Below are 16,597 nucleotides of genomic sequence, written 5' to 3' on the forward strand. Positions count from 1 at the left end.
TTGAGGGATTTGGGGGGAAAACCAGGAATTCTGGCAGAAAAAGGGAATTTTGGGGGAAATGGGAATTTTGGGGGGAAAAATGGGAATTTTGGGGAGAGAATGGGAATTTTTGGGGTGTGGCCCAGGGGTGGGAACGGCGGATCGCTGTCCCTGCATCCCAAATCCCGCGGGATAACGGATTCTCCCGCAGTTCACAGCTCCGAGCCCGGCCGAGGCCGCGGATTGGGTGGAGCAGATCCAATTCCTCCTCAAGGGTGAGTCTGGAACCGCTTCCAGTTCTTTGGGATCTTTGGGAAGCGTTTTCCCACCTGGATCCGGCCTTTCCCTCCATCCACGCTGGGATTTGTGAGGAGTTCCTTCAGCTGGGGACGGAGAAAATTCCAGAAACCCTCTGGAAAATTCCAGAACCTCTGGAACCCCAGGCTCCATCCTTTTGGGATTCATCCCTGAATTTGGGGTCATTCCCTGGGATTTTCCGCCTTTCCTCGGGTTTTTCCTTGGTTTTTTGCTGGATCTCAGGTGCGGGGTTTGGGTCTCGATCCCACACCTCTGGAATGGGGAGAATTCCCGGGTTTCCATCCCCTTTTCCCGGTTTCCCGGCAGACCTGAGCTCCCTGACCATTCCCTGCGATGAGGATGAGGATGAGGAGGAGGAGGAGGAGGAAGAGGAGGAGGAGGAGCTCTCCAAGGACCTGGACGGCTCCGATTCCATGAACAATTCCCACAATTCCACCCTGATCCCGGAGGAGCCGAGCCTGGAGCTGGAAGGCGACGACATCTACGAGGTGCTGCCAGGTGAGCTCCCAAATTCCCAACTTTTCCCTGGAAAAACGTGAGGACACCTCAGCCATTCCCACACCAGAGCCATTCCCGCATTTCCCAGTTTAACCAACCCAAAATTCCAAGGTTTTATCCCATTTCTTCGCTCCAAGTTTTTGATGGAGCCCCCAAATCCGAACCAATTTTCCTGGGGAATTTCCCATCCCGGAATTCAGCTCTGTCTGCGTGAAATTTGGGAAGAGAGGAACCTCTGGGATGTGTTCCCGGGAAAAATCCGCCTCTGGATGAGGGAAACGCTCCCTCCCGGAGCCGCGGGCAGGGCTGGAATTGGATTATGGGAATAAAATAATGGAATTAGAGCCGAGCTCTTGGAATATCTCCCTGGAGACACAACCCAGAGCCACCTCCGCAATTCCAGGTGGTTTTCCGCCTCTTCCCGAGGCTGGAATTCCCATCCTGGAGAGCGTCTCCGTGTCCCAGTTCAAGGGTGGGAAGCAGATCCCGGTTTTTTCTTGTTTATCCCAGGATTTCTCTCTCTCTGTTGTGGGGTTTGGATCCAAAAATCGGCGCCGGGAAGTTGGGAAAGAGGGAAATGAAGCGGAAAACTGGGAAGTGAAGGAGGAAAATTGGGAAAATAAGTGGGAAAGTGAGGAATGAAGGGAGAAAACTGGGAATGAAGGGGAAAACCTTGGAAGTGAAGGTGGGAAATGGGGAATGAGGAGCTTGAACTGGAAAGAAAGGATTCTCATGGATTTCCTTGGGTTTCCATGGATTTTCATGGATTTCCATGGCTTTCTGTGGATTTCCATGGATTTCCATGAGTTTCCATGGATTTCCCTGTGTTCCCATGGATTTTCATGGCTTTCCATGGCTTTCCATGGATTTTCAAGGATTTTCGTGCATTTCCGTGGATTTCCATGGATTTCCATGAATTTCCATGAATTTCCATGGTTTTCTGTGAGTTTCCATGGATTTCCATGGATTTTCAAGGATTTTCTTGGATTTCCATGGATTTCTGTGGATGTCCATGAGTTTCCTTGGGTTTCCATGGATTCCCATGGCTTTCCATGGATTTTCAATTGTTTCCATAGATTTTCAAGGATTTTCAAGGATTTTCAAGGATTTTCTTGGATTTCCATGAGTTTCCATGGCTTTCCATGGGTTTCCCTGTGTTTCCATGGATTTCCATGGCTTTCCATGGATTTTCATGTCTTTTCATGTCTTTTCACGGATTTTCATGGATTTTTGTAGATTTCCATGGCTTTCCGTAGATTTCCACGGATTTTCATTTGTTTCCATGGCTGTCCCTGTGTTCCCATGGATTTCCAGGGGTTTCCCTGTGTTCCCATGGATTTCCCCACCTTCCCACAGATCAGACCTTCCCACCCCATCCCACCTCCGGATCCTCCTCCATCCCAAAACCCCCCAAAAACCCAGGAAAAGAAAACAACAAAAAAAGAAGAAAATCCCAATCCAAGGCTCCTTCTCCCTCCTTCCCACCTGGCACGAAAAAACCCCGGAAAAAATCCCGGGAAAAGCTCTGGAGAGATCATTTCCTCGGCGTTAATGAAGTTTTACAAAAACAGACGCGGCCGAGGCCAAATAAAATTTCACAGGTGATAAATTTTTCCAATTTCCCGGGAAGGATTCGATGGGAATGTTAAATCAGGAGTGAAGGTGTCCGCTCGGAAGCGCCGAGCGCTGCCGGGGAATTTTATCGCCTGGAAAATTGAATCAAATTGCTCCATTAAAAAGGCGGCTCCGCCGAGATTCCGGAGCGTCCCGGGATGTGCCGGCGGTGCCGGAGCCACGGGGATTGGGATGCGGAATTTGGGAAGGGCTTTTCCCGAGGGTGGGGAGGGAGGGGGAAGCAGCGGAGTTTGGTTTTCCTGGATTTTCCAGCTTTTTCCTCTGATTCGTCAGTGGACAATCCAAGTATGGGATGGGATTGGGAAGGCAGAGCTTCACTTCCAGGCCTGACTCCAGGAAAAGCCCTGGATCCGTTGGATTTAATTCCATGAAAACCCCTGGATCCATTGGATTTAATTCCAGGAAAGCCCCTGGATCCATTGGATTTAATTCCAGGAGAGCCCCTGGATCCATTTGATTTAATTCAATGCAAACCCCTGGATCCATGTATTTTAATTCCAAGAAAACCCCTGGATCCATTGGATTTAATTCCAGGAGAGCCCCTGGATGCATCGGATTTAATTCCAGGAAAACCCCTGGATCCATCAGTTTTAACTCCAGGAGAGCCCCTGGCTGGCCGGGAGGGGCTCATCCCACCACCATTCCTGGATTTCCCAGCCCAAAATTCCCCGGGAATGTGCCCGGGAGCAGCGAGGGGAGGATGAGGAGCGGGCAGGGACGGCCGGGGGGACGGGAAGGGGATTTCCATGGATGGGAAGGGATTTTCCATGGATAGAAATGGGGTTTCCATGGATGGGAATGGGTTTTCCTTGAATTGGAAATGGGTTTCCATGGATGGGAATGGATTTTCCATGGATTGGAGATGAGTTTTCCATGGATGGGAAGGGATTTTCCATGGATAGAAATGGATTTTCCATGGATTGGAAATGGGTTTTCCATGGATAGAAATGGGTTTTCCATGGATGGAAATGGGTTTTCCATGGATGGGAGGGGATTTTCCATGGATAGAAATGGGTTTTCCATGGATGGGAAGGGATTTTCCATGGATAGGAGGGGATTTTCCATGGATAGGAAGGGATTTTCCATGGATGGGAGGGGATTTTCCATGGATAGGAAGGGATTTTCCATGGATAGAAATGGGTTTTCCATGGATAGGAAGGGATTTTCCATGGATGGGAAGGGATTTTCCATGGATAGAAATGGGTTTTCCATGGATGGAAGGGGATTTTCCATGGATGAGGTTGGGATTCTCCCTCCAGGGACCCTTCCCAGCCCCGTTCCCTTCCCTGGCGACGCTCCAGCCGTTTTTCCAAGCCTTCCCAGCCCCTCTGGAATTCTCCTCTTTCCTGGGATCATTTCTTCCGTCCCTTCCTCCTCCTCTTCCCGAATCCTCCTTCTCCCAAATTCCTCCTCCCACCCCCCTCCTTCCTCCCATTCCCAGCCTGGAATTCCTCACATTCCCCCTCTGGAATCTCCTTTTCCCGATCCCTCTCTTGCCACGGGAGCACCTGGAACTGACGGATTCCTTCTTCCTGGTGCCCACAGCAATTCCCGTTTTCCATTAAAACCTTCTCCCACATTTCCTCTCTCTGCAATCCATGTGGGAATTCGGCATTCCTGGCATTCCCTCGGAGCCCTGGGCCTGCCGGAGCCACGACATTCCCGGTTTTTCCCTGATTTTTCCAACCTTTGTTTTCCTTGCCCAGATGAGGAGCTGGAGCCACCATTCCCGGAGGACGAGGAGGATTTCGGGAGCGAGAAGGGTAAGATCCCGATCCAAAGGATTCCAGCGCATGGATAAGGGGAATTTTGGGGGATTTTGGCCACTTTGGAGCATCCTGGGCTGTGGAGAACGAGGGAATTCCCAGGATCCGAGGGGTGAGGCTCTTCCCAGTGGTGGAATTCCAGCTGGGAAAAGCAGCTGTGGGATAAGGAGGCGTCCCCCAGAATTCCTGGGATAAGGGAGGTGCTTGGGATTTTTCAATGGGATTTGAACCCCGAAGAGGCCGGCGCGGGGTCCCGCAGGAATTTTGGGATGCATCCGACCCCCATGGATCCCACTGGAAATTCCCGGGATGCCTCCAAGGCCCTCCCGTCCCTCTGGGAAGCAGGAAAGCAGCCGTGGGATGAGGAGAATTCCTGGGAAAGGAGGGAAAACTGGGAAAAATGAGGAGCTCCAATCCCTTGGCCAGCGAGTCCGTGACGGAATCCCACGGAATTCCAAAGATTTGTTTTCCATGATTTCCTTTCAATCCCTTGGCCCTGATGGTGTCCCATGGAATTCCAGCCTCAATATTCCCACATTCCTGGTGGATTTGGAGCCTTTCCCATCCCCCTTTCCCAGCTCGCTGCCGATCCCAAGTGGGATTTGACCCTTTCTTGTTAATCCCGGAATTTTCCAGCACTTCCCAAAGCCGCCCTGGCCTCATTCCCGATTTTTTCCTTCTCCTCTTCCCATCCCAGTTTTTTCCTCGCCTTTAATCCTTTCCAAAGGATCCATCCCAGCTTTTTTTTCCCCCCTTTCCCAACTTTTCTCTGGAAGTCCCCGAGTCATTCCGGAGGCTCCCGGCTGTGCCATTCCCGAGCTCCGGAATGTCCTCGCTGATATTTCGGGAATCCAATCCAGCTGCTCCCTCCCCGCTCCGTGTCCTGGAATCCCATTATCCACAATTCCTCCGGCTCCTGCTCCAGATTTCCCGCTGATTTTTCCCGGATCCGAGTGGCCCAACCCCCCCGAAGAGCCCCCATGATCCCAAAAATCCTGGGTTTTTCTGGATTGGATTATCCAGAGGGGTCTCCTCATGGAACTGGGGACATCGGGAGCTGCTCCCCATTGGGATTTGGGCTGGAATTCTGGGAATCTCGGGATTTTTGGGGTGTTTCGGGATGGATTTTTGGGCTAAGTCACTCTTCCAGTCCTGGAGCTCCATAAAATCCCAGGCTGGGATTTTTTCCCACCCCACCCCTTCCCTGAACTCCGGGGCAGTTTTTGGGATGGGAATTCCATTCCTTAGGGGTGGGAATTCCGTTCCTTTGGGATGGGAACTCCATTCCTTTGGGGTGGGAACTCCATTCCTTTGGGTGGGAATTCCATTCCTTTGGGTGGGAATTCCATTCCTTTGGGATGAGAATTCCATTCCTTTGGGTGGGAATTCCATTCCTTTGGGATGAGAATTCCATTCCTTTGGGATGGGAACTCCATTCCTTTGGGATGAGAATTCCATTCCTTTGGGGTGGGAACTCCATTCCTTAGGGGTGGGAATTCCGTTCCTTTGGGATGGGAACTCCATTCCTTTGGGGTGGGAACTCCATTCCTTTGGGGTGGGAACTCCATTCCTTAGGGGTGGGAATTCCGTTCCTTTGGGATGGGAACTCCATTCCTTTGGGGTGGGAACTCCATTCCTTAGGGATGAGAATTCCATTCCTTTGGGGTGGGAATTCTGTTCCTTTGGGACGGGAACTCCATTCCTTTGGGATGGGAAATTCCATCTGGAGACGGCAAAGCTGGGAATGTTTCTTTCCGGAAGCGCTGCTGCGACGTTTCCCAGAGATCCCGAATTTATCCCAGCGCAATTCCCTCATCCCCCCCATCCCAAACCCAGCAGAAATTCCCCTCTCCCCAAAAAATTCGGGAAAACCGAGTTGCCGGCTCCCATCCCCACTGCAGGCTCAGCATTCAAACTCCCGGCTCCGTGGCGAGCGCAGCCTCCAGGCCGGAAAATCCCAAACTTCGGCCTTTCCCGGGAATTCACGACGAGTGCGGCCGTTCCCGACAAATCCCTGAGCCCTTGGTTTGCCTTTTCCCAGGAAATTCCCGCTGGGATTGCTCCAGTTTTTACCAGGGGCTCTGGGACTGCCGCGGGGAGCACCCGGACGAGCTCTCCTTCCGCCGCGGCGACCTCGTCCGCGTGCTCAGCAAGGTGGGAGCCGCGCCCCAACGCCCCCGGAGGGGGAGGGGCTTTTACTGGGTTATACTGGGTTATACTGGGTTTAATGGGTTTTAGTGGGTTTTAATGGGTTTTACTGGTTTTAATGGTTTATACTGGGTTTACTGGGTTATACTGGGTTATACTGGGTTATACTGGGTTATACTGGGTTTAATGGGTTTTAATGGGTTTAATGGGTTTTAGTGGGTTTTAATGGGTTTTAATGGTTTTAATGGTTTTAATGGTTTTAATGGTTTATACTAGGTATAATGGGTTTTACTGGGTTATACTGGGTTATACTGGGTTTAATGGGTTTTAATGGTTTTAACGGTTTTAATGGTTTTAATGGTTTATACTGGGTTTAATGGGTTATACTGGGTTATACTGGGTTTAATGGGTTTTAGTGGGTTTTAATGGGTTTTAATGGGTTTTAATGGTTTTAATGGTTTATACTGGGTTTACTGGGTTATACTGGGTTATACTGGGTTATACTGGGTTTAATGGGTTTTAGTGGGTTTTAATGGGTTTTAATGGGTTTTAGTGGTTTTAATGGGTTTTACTGGTTTTAATGGTTTATACTGGGTTTAATGGGTTATAATGGGTTTAATGGGTTTTAATGGGTTTTAATGGGTTATACCGGTTTTAATGGGTTTTAATGGGTATTAATGGGTTTTAATGGTTTTAATGGGTTTTAATGGGTTTAATGGGTTTTACTGGTTTTAATGGTTTTAATGGTTTATACTGGGTTTAATGGGTTATACTGGGTTATACTGGGTTTAATGGGTTTTAGTGGGTTTTAATGGGTTTTAGTGGGTTTTAATGAGTTTAATGGGTTATACTGGTTTTAATGGGTCTTAATGGGTTTTAATGCATTATACTGGTTTTAATGGGTTTTGATGGGTTTTACTGGGTTTTACTGGTTTTACTGAGTTTTAATGGTTTTAGTGGTTTTTACTGGGTTTTACTGGTTTTAATGGGTTTTAATGGGTTTTAATGGTTTTACTGGTTTTAATGGGTTTTGATGATTTTACTGGGTTTTACTGAGTTTTACTGGGTTTTACTGGTTTTGATGGATTTTACTGGGTTTTACTGGGTTTTACTGGGTTATACTGGTTTTACTGGTTTTACTGGGTTTTAATGGTTTTACTGGTTTTTAATGGTCTTTCCTGGGTTTTACTGGGTTTTGCTGGTATTTACTGGTTTGTAATGGTCTTTACTGGTTTTTACTGGGTTTTACTGGTTTTTAACGGTCTTTACTGAGTTTTACTGGTTTTTAATGGTCTTTACTGAGTTTTACTGGTTTTTATGGTTTTTAATGGGTTTTTACTGGGTTTTACTGGTTTTTACTGGTTTTTACTGGCTTTTACTGGCTTTTAATGGTCTTTACTGGGTTTTACTGGTTTTTGCTGGTTTTTAATGGTCTTTTCTTGGTTTTTCTGGGTTTTGCTGGTTTTTACTGAGTTTACTGGTTTTTAATGGTCTTTTCTGAGTTTTACTGGGTTTTACTGGTTTTTACTGGTTTTTACTGGGTTTTTACTGGATTTTTACTGGGTTTTTACTGGGTTTTACTGGGTTTTTACTGGTTTTTACTGGTTTTACATTCACCCTCAGCCAGCCCTCACCCAGGAAAGGTCGCAGCCACCCCGGAGCGGGTGAGGCTGGAATTCCAGAGGGAAAAACACCTCCCAGCCTTGTCCGGAGCGTGTTTTCCATGGGAAAACCGGGATGGGACTCTGGCGTCCGTCTCAGGCTCCTCCACATCCCGGAATTTTCCAGGAGCCTCCCATGGAAAACTCGGAGCTCTGGGGCCTCTTTGGGGCCGCAGGAGCAGCTCCCGCTCCCGGTTCTCCCTCCCGCTCTGGAAAGCTGCGAATTCCCCGTTTTTGGGGCTCCTTTCGGGAATTTCGGGCCGCATTCCCCGGCCTGGGCCGGGTTTTTCCAGGGGATGATTCCAGGAGCATCCTGGAGTCGCCCTCATCCCCCTCGGGGCCACATCCCGGAATCCCGGTGGGAATTCCGCCGCTTCCAGCTGCCGTGGGGAATCCCTCACTCGGAACCGATGGATCCTGCGGCTTTTCCCCCCGTAAATTCGGGATGCGGGGAGCGGAGGCGGCTCCGGGAGGAGGGAAAAGGAGGGAGAGGCAGCGACGGGAAAAGGAGGAGGAGGAGGAGGAGGAGGGAAAGGTTGGGAATGTTCACTCAGCTGCGCCTTAATTTCCTTTTCAATCTTGTCCCAATTAATTTCGCGGAATTAATCTCGCGGCGGCCGCTGGGTCTGAGCACGGAATAGCGGCTCCTATAAAATCCCATCTGGCGCCTTCCCGGCGCTCCTGCCGTTCCCGGGAAAGGTGGACATCGGGTGGAGGGAGTGGGGTCGGGGGAAATCGTGGAATTTCTGGCACTGGAAAACGCTGCCAAGCTCGGCGTGATCCCAGCCTTGGCAACCGACCCCGCCCGGGTGTTCCTTGGGCACTTCCAGGGAATTCGGGCTCTGTTTTATCCCAGGAATTCTGCTCCCAAGGGGTTTTGCCCCACCCCGGATCACGGAGGTCGCTCCCCAGTGCCACCAGTGCCGCGGGGTTAATGGGGACACTGGTAGCAGCTCCAGGGGTGGCAGCGGCTCATCCCCAAAACCCAGCGGGATAAAACACCAGGAATTCATTCAGGAAGAGGGAAGAGTAATTCCCATCCCTAATTCCCATCCCTAATTCCCATCCCTAATTCCCATCCCTGGAAGTGCCCACGGCTGGGTTGGACGGGGATTGGGGCGAGCTGGGATAGTGCCAGGGGTGGCACCGGCTGGGATTTGAGCTCCTTCACACCCCACCCATCCCGGAATTCCGGAATTCCAACAAAACCCCTTCCCCGCTCCCTTTTTCCCGGCTGAGCGATTCCTCCTCCGGGATAATGATGGGAACGTGGGGCCCGTAAATCCGGGATCCGTTCGTTCCCTCCATCGCTTCCCATGAAAGCCGCGGGACGGAAGGGGCGGCAGAGAATTCCCGCATCCCAACCCCGAGCCAAAGGCGCTGGTGACATCTAGTGGCATTTTCCATGGATTTTGGGGCCGGGAAGAAGCCCTGGCCCCTCCCCACCCCCCATCCTCCCCTTCCCCGGAGGCGGCGTGTGATGAGTTGGGTCGGGGCTCAGCTGCGCCCGCATCCCAGGGATGATCCCGCTGGGAATGTCGAGCCTCGGGATGGGCAGTGGGGTCAGCTGGAAGGCAGCGGTCACCCCCCGGTCACCCCCCGGTCACCCTCTGGTAACCCCTTGATCACCCCTGGTCACCCTCTGGTAACCCCTTGGTCACCCCCTGGTCACTCCCGGTCACCCCCCGGTCACCCCTTGGTCAGCCCCGGTCACCTCTTGGTCACCCCCCGGTCACCCCCCGTCACCCCCTGGGTCACCCGTGGTAACCCTCTGGTCACCCCCAGTCACTCCCCGGTCACCCCCGGTCACCCCCGGTCACCCCTGGTCACCCCTTGGTCACCTCTTGGTCACCCCCCGGGCACTCCCGGGCAACCCATTGGTCACCCTTGGGCACCCCTGGTCACCCCTTGGTCACCCTCTGGTCACCCCCCGGGCACTCCCGGGCACCCATTGGTCACCCTTGGTCACCCTCTGGTCACTCCCAGTCACCCCTTGGTCACTCCCGGTCACCCCCTGGTCACCCCCGGTCACCTCCTGGTCACCCCTTGGTCACTCCTTGGTCACCCCCAGTCACCCCCCGGTCACCCCTTGGTCACTCCTTGGTCACTCCTTGGTCACCCCCCGGTCACCCCCCGGGCACCCCCGGGCACCCCAAGGGCAGAACCGTTCCTGGCAGCTCATTCCAGCCGGGAATGTTATAAATTATGGGATGGGGACAGGACAGGGATGGGGACGAGGCTGATCCCAAATCGTGCCCAATCCACAGGGATTCACCTGCGCATCCCTGATCCCGAATCCCAAATTTTCCTCATCTACAGGGACTCATCCACACATCCCTGATCCCAAATTCCACCCAGTTCCCAGGGATTCACCTGCACATCCCTGATCCCAAATTCCGCCCAATTCCCAGGGATTCACCTGCACATCCCTGATCCCAAATTCCACCCAGTTCCCAGGGATTCACCTGCACATCCCTGATCCCAAATTCCGCCCAATTCCCAGGGATTCACCTGTCCATCCCTGATCCCGAATCCCAAATTCACCCCCTTGTCCCTGGTGCTGCATCCCAAATTTTGGTGCTGCATCCCAAATTTTCCCCCATCCACAGGGCCTCACCTGCCCATTCCTGGTGCTGCATCCCAAATTTTGGTGCTGCATCCCAAATTCCCCCCCTCATCCTCCATTCCCAGCCCCGGCCCTGGCTGATCCCGATCCCTGTAGCTCCTGGGAGCCCCAAATCCATCCCTGGAATCCCGGGAAACCGCTGATCCCCCCCTCCCCCATCCCCCTCCCCCTCCACATTCCATGAGCTCCTCCCGGGGAATTTGGGGTGTCGGGAATAACTCCGGGAATCCCTTTTTTTTTTTTTTTTTAATTCCTGGAATGCGCCATAAAAAGGCCGATGAATTCCCAGGAAAAGCTGGAATTCCTTCCCCCCCTTCCCAGAGTTGCCGGGATGAGCTCCGTCCGTGATTCCTCATCCCAGAAATCCCGGGAACGCCGCGGCGCTGAATTCCCGAGGATTTATGGGATGTTCCCAGGTTTCCTTTGGAATTCATTAGTGGGAACATCGGTGGCGCTGAGGGCGACAATTCCAAAGGCTCCGGGATAAGCGGGAGCTGCTCCGGGCTCGGGATTTTGGGATGAGCGCCTTTGGAATTTCCTGGGATGGGCCTTGGGTGGAAAAATGAATGGATTGGAGAAATGAAATTCATGAATCGACGGGAGAAAATCATTAATTAGGAAATAAATAGGGAAAGAAGTCAATTAGGAATTGATAAATTAAGAGATGGGTTAATGATTAATAAAAATCAGGGAGGGGAAATTCATGATAAATTAATGAACAGGGAGAGTCAGGCTAATTAATGAATGAATTAATAAATTTATTATAAATTAGTGAATAAACAGGTAAATTAATATTAATAAATAAACAGGTAAATTAGTCAATTATAAATTAATAAATAAGCCGGTAAACAAACAGGTGAATTAGTGTTAATTAATAAATAAGCAGGTAAATAAATGGATTATTAATTAATAAATGAACAGGTACATGGAAAGGTAAAGTCATTATTATTCATTAATAAATAAACAAACGGGTAAATAAATATATTATAAATTAATAAATAAACAGGTAAATAGAGGCTAAATAATTAATTATAAATTAATGAATAAACAGGTAAACAGACGGGGAAATTAACGTTCATTAATTAATAAATAATAGGCAAATAAAATACATTCAGGGGGATAAAATTTGGGGCAAATAAATAAACACGGAGGTTAAAAAAGGAATAAAAATGGAGGTAAATTAATAAATGTGGAGAGGAAGAAATTAATAAAACCGGAAATAAATTGATAAAACTGGAAATAAATTGATAAAACTGGAAATAAATTGATAAAAATGGAAATAAATTTTAAAAACTGGAAATAAGTTAAAACTGGAAATAAATTAATAAAACTGGAAATAAATTAAGACTGGAAATAAATTAAAACGGGAAATAAATTAACAAAGCTGGAAATAAATTGATAAAGCTGGAAATAAATTGATAAATCTGGAAATAAATTGACAAATAAATCTCCAGGTGGAGAAATCAACAGCTGAGGGTTCCGTGATTAAATAAAGGCATCAATTAATCAATCGATCAATTAATTAATTAATTAATTAATCGCTTCCCCCCCCTCCCCAGAGGCGAATTCCTGCCCCATTCCCGGGTTGCTTTGCGCAGGGAAGTGGAAATTTCATTTATTCCGGGATAACGGGAGCGGCGTCCTCATTCCCGGCTGGAATTTTTCCGGGGGGATTTTTCTGGAAAAGCGGGAATGTTTTCTGTGGGATTGAGGAGGAGGAGGAGGAGGAGGATAAATCATGGATGGAGGGGTGGATGAGGCTTCTGGGTCTCTTCCAGGGCTGGATATTCCATGGGTTTATTGTGTCCTGTTAATGACATTAATTATTCTCTACCTGTTGTATGGAACGGCAATTAAATCATTATCTTCGGTCTTTTCCTTTAATTTGATCTTTTTTCCTCTCTTTATCTTTTCATTCTGAGGTTTCTCTTTGGGTTTTGACTTTTATATTTTGGGGGGTTTTTTGGGTGTTTGTGGGTTTATATTTTTCATTTTGCTTTTTCTTTCTGGGTTTTAATTTTTTTCCCTTTTTTTTATGTTTTGTATTTTAACTTTTCTGTTTTAACTTTTCTATTTTCCATTTCCATTTCCATTTCCCCATTATTTCCATTTTTCCATTTCCTTTTCCCATTTCCTCATTATTCCCATTTTCCCATTATTTCCATTTTTCCATTGCCTTTTCCCATTTTCCCATTATTCCCATTTTTCCATTATTTCCATTATTCCCATTTTCCCATTTCCATTTTCCCATCATCTCCATTTCCCCATTATTTCCATTTTCCCATTATTTCCATTCTTCCATTTCCTTTTCCCATTTTCCCATTTTTCCATTATTCCCATTTCTCCATTTTTTCCATTTTCCCTTCCCATTTTTCCATCATTCCCATTTTCCCATCACGTCCATTTTTCCATTATTTCCATTTTCCCATTTCCTTTTCCCATTTTCCCATTTTCCCATTATTCCCATCTTTCCATTATTCCCATTTTTCCATCATTCCCATTTTTCCATCATCTCCATTTTTCCCTTATTTCCATTTTCCCATTTCCATTTTCCATCTCCATTTTCCCATCATCCCCATTTCCCATCATTCCCATTTTTCCATTTTCCATTCGATTTCCCCCCCTATTTCCTCCTTTCCACTTCCCTTTTTTTCACTCCGCGTTTTCTATTTCACACTTCCCTTTTTCCATCTCACAGCCCTTTTCCAATATTCCACCCCGCTTCCCTCCAGCCGCACCCACCCCTGCAGGCAGATTTGGGAATTTTTTTCATGGAAAACAACGGGAAAAACAGGGAAAGGAAGGGGGAAAAAACCCCAAAAAACCCAATCCCGTTTATCCAAAACATCCCAGGAAAGGTTTCAATCCCAGAAATCCCTCCCGGGCTGAGCCTGCGGAGCTCTCGACTCCTTTTTCCCGGTGCTGATCCCAAATCCCGGCGGGAATCTTTGTTGATGAGTTAATTAGGAAGCGCCGGGAACGCAATTCCAGCGGTGCCGGGCTCCGCGTCCCCATTAATCCACGGAATCGGGAATCAAACCCGCAATTCCCCCTCCCCGCCCTTCCCGCAGATCCCAACAAATCCCGAGTTTAAAAGCATCCCCCCAAAAACAACCGAGCAGCGGGAAATCCGGGATGGGGGGAAAATGGGAATTCTCGAGATGGCGCATCCCGCTCATCCCGCGGCTCCGTCTTCCCGTCCTTTTTCCCCGGTTTTGTTTTGTTTTTTCCATCCCTTTCCCAAACTGCTCCAGCTGGAAATGAAGGAAGATCCCGATTTTGTGGCGGGGGAAGGGAAGGGGAAAAGGGGAATTTGGAATCCCTAAATAAGACCTGAATTCCCGATTCATCCCTGGATTTGTCCCCTGGCCACAAGTGCGGGGTTTAATTAAAACCCCGGGAATTGCATCCCGAGGAGTCCCGGGATGAGGGAATTTGTGGATCAGGGGCAGCGCCGGGATGAGGGAAGGGGCGCCTGGAGCAGCGCTGACCCCAAGGATGAGCTTCCCTCCCTCTTTTCCTGCTCTTCCCGCCGTGCTCCCCCATGGATTTGGGATTCTGGGATGCGGGAGGGGCCGGTGGGTGATTGGGATTAGGAAAGGGGCTGGGAATGGGATCCTTGGGATTCCCTGTCCAAGGAAAGAGGGGGGAGCTGCTCCCAGTGACCCCAATCCCAGGGAAAAGGGGGGAGCTGCTCCCAGTGACCCCAATCCCAGGGAAAAGGGGGGAGCTACTCCCAGTGACCCCCAGTCCCAGAACAGAGCGGAACCCGCTCCCAGTAACTCCAGTTCTGGGAGCAGGGATGGGAACCCAATCCCAATCCCAATCCCAGTGACCCCCAGTTCGGGAGCAGAAAGGGGAACCCATCCCAGTTCCTCCCAGTTCCTCCCAGTTCTCCCAGTTCCCCCCAGTCCCAGTTCTCCCAGTGCCCCCATCCCAGTCCAGGCCCCTCTCCCAGGCCCGCACCCCTCTCCCCACATCCCCCAGAGCCATCCCGAGGGAAAAACCCCAAAACTCCCAACGCCGGGGGTTTGGGATCTGGAATCCCGCTGGGGAAAGGAGCGGCGCTTTGGGGCTGGGATTGGGATTCGGCCGAAAATCCGGGAAGAAAACGGGGCCGGCTCCGCCAATTCCCGAGAAAGTTGTGGTGTTGCCATGTCCCCTTTCCCAATCCCCATCCCTGGGTTGTCCCCGCACCCCTTTCCCTCCCCAAAATCCTGGGAATCACAGGCAACGATCGCCGCCGCCTTTGGGGGGGGGAAGCGATTTTGGATGGGATCCATCCCGGAGCGGGCACTGGCTGCTCCCAAATCCGCGCCCCGCTCCCTTTTCCCGGGATTCGGGATTCGGGATTCAGGGATGGATGGAATTTTCAGAGCCGAACTCCGCTCCTCTCCATCAGGCGGGACTTTAAAATAATTGGCCGCAGCTCAAATTTCGGGCACGGAGTGTGCGATAACGCGAATAAAAATCGCTCCCGGTACTTTATTTATATTTATATTTATATTTATATTTATATTTATATTTATATTTATATTTATATTTATATTTATATTTATATTTATATTTATATTTATATTTATATTTATATTTTTATTTTTATTTTTATTTTTATTTTTATTTTTATTTTTATTTTTATTTTATTTTATTTTATTTTATTGGTATTATTTTATTTTATTTTGTTTTATTTGTATTATTTTATTTTATTTTATTTGTATTATTTTATTTTATTTTATTTTATTGGTATTCTATTCTATTCTATTCTATTCTATTCTATTCTATTCTATTCTATTCTATTCTTTTCTATTCTATTTTATTTCATTCTATTTTATTCTATTTTATTCTATTTTATCCTATTTCATTCTATTTTATTCTATTTTATTTTATTCCCTCCCCGGTTTTTTTTTCCCCGCTGGGATAGGTGCGAAAGGCTTTCTTTTTTTTCAACTCTCCCATTAAAGTTGCACCTCGAGCTCGGCAAGTTTTGCCCGTGAAAAATGGGCGCTTTTTTTGTTGCTTCTTTTGGTTTTGTTTTGTTTTTCTCCCTGCCCCCCCCCCCCCCCCCCGCTCCCCGCTCCCTCCCAGCTCGGCGCGGCGTTATTAAAATGCTAATTCCGGAAGAAAAAGGAGTTAAATATCTGCCGATGGTGCAGCCTAATTGCAGCCCATAATGAGCTCTCGAAATGTGAGTGCCCCCGACACACGGAGAGCATAAACAGCCGCCAACACCTCATTAGCGCTCGCGTTCATTTATTCTGCCGACCTGGCGATGACCCCGCCGAGGGTCGGGAGGAGCAGGTGGATCCGCCGGAGCGGCCCCCGGGGATGCGCCGAGCGGAGCCGGCAGCGGCTGCCATGGCAACGCGGGGGATGCGGCAGCGCCCGCGCCTCTCCCGCGGGTCCCCGCGCAGCGCTGGAGCCCCCCGAGTTCATCCCCTGCACCCCCCCGGATCGTCCTGGACCCCCCGTTCCTCCTGCACCCCGCGCATCCCCCGAATTCCTGCATCCGAATCCCTCAGACCCCGCTCAGCCCCGCTCAGCCCCGCGCAGCCCCCGCGGGTCCCCGCGCAGCGCTGGAGCCCCCCGAGTTCATCCCCTGCACCCCCCCGGATCGTCCTGGACCCCCCGTTCCTCCTGCACCCCGCGCATCCCCCGAATTCCTGCATCCGAATCCCTCAGACCCCGCTCAGCCCCGCTCAGCCCCGCGCAGCCCCCGCGGGTCCCCGCGCAGCGCTGGAGCCCCCCGAGTTCATCCCCTGCACCCCCGGATCGTCCCGGGCCCGCGAATCCTCTGGATCCTGCACATTCCCCCCCCCCCATCCCTGCATCCCTGAATCCCCAAATCCCCCGGATCCCGCTCATCCTCCCCGCTCATCCCTGAACCCCGGATCGTCCTGGACCCCAAACATTCCCGGATCCCGAGCATCCCCCCAATTCCCGCATCCCTGAACCCCCAGATCCCGCTC

At 49.9% G+C, this 16,597-nt stretch overlaps 1 protein-coding gene across 1 annotated transcript in view; it reads left to right on the forward strand.

Annotated features, from left to right (window-relative positions):
- Positions 1-16,597, forward strand: part of SKAP1 (src kinase associated phosphoprotein 1) — a 103,185-nt gene that overhangs the window by 77,258 nt on the left and 9,330 nt on the right. The window contains exons 8-11 of the mRNA XM_068996524.1: positions 191-254; positions 604-795; positions 4,137-4,193; positions 6,238-6,350. Coding sequence (XP_068852625.1) covers positions 191-254; positions 604-795; positions 4,137-4,193; positions 6,238-6,350 — 426 coding nt within the window. The remainder of the gene's footprint in view (positions 1-190; positions 255-603; positions 796-4,136; positions 4,194-6,237; positions 6,351-16,597) is intronic.

The sequence above is a fragment of the Aphelocoma coerulescens genome, chromosome 27 (genome assembly GCF_041296385.1).
Source record: "Aphelocoma coerulescens isolate FSJ_1873_10779 chromosome 27, UR_Acoe_1.0, whole genome shotgun sequence".
NCBI classification, from domain to species: Eukaryota; Metazoa; Chordata; class Aves; order Passeriformes; family Corvidae; genus Aphelocoma; species Aphelocoma coerulescens.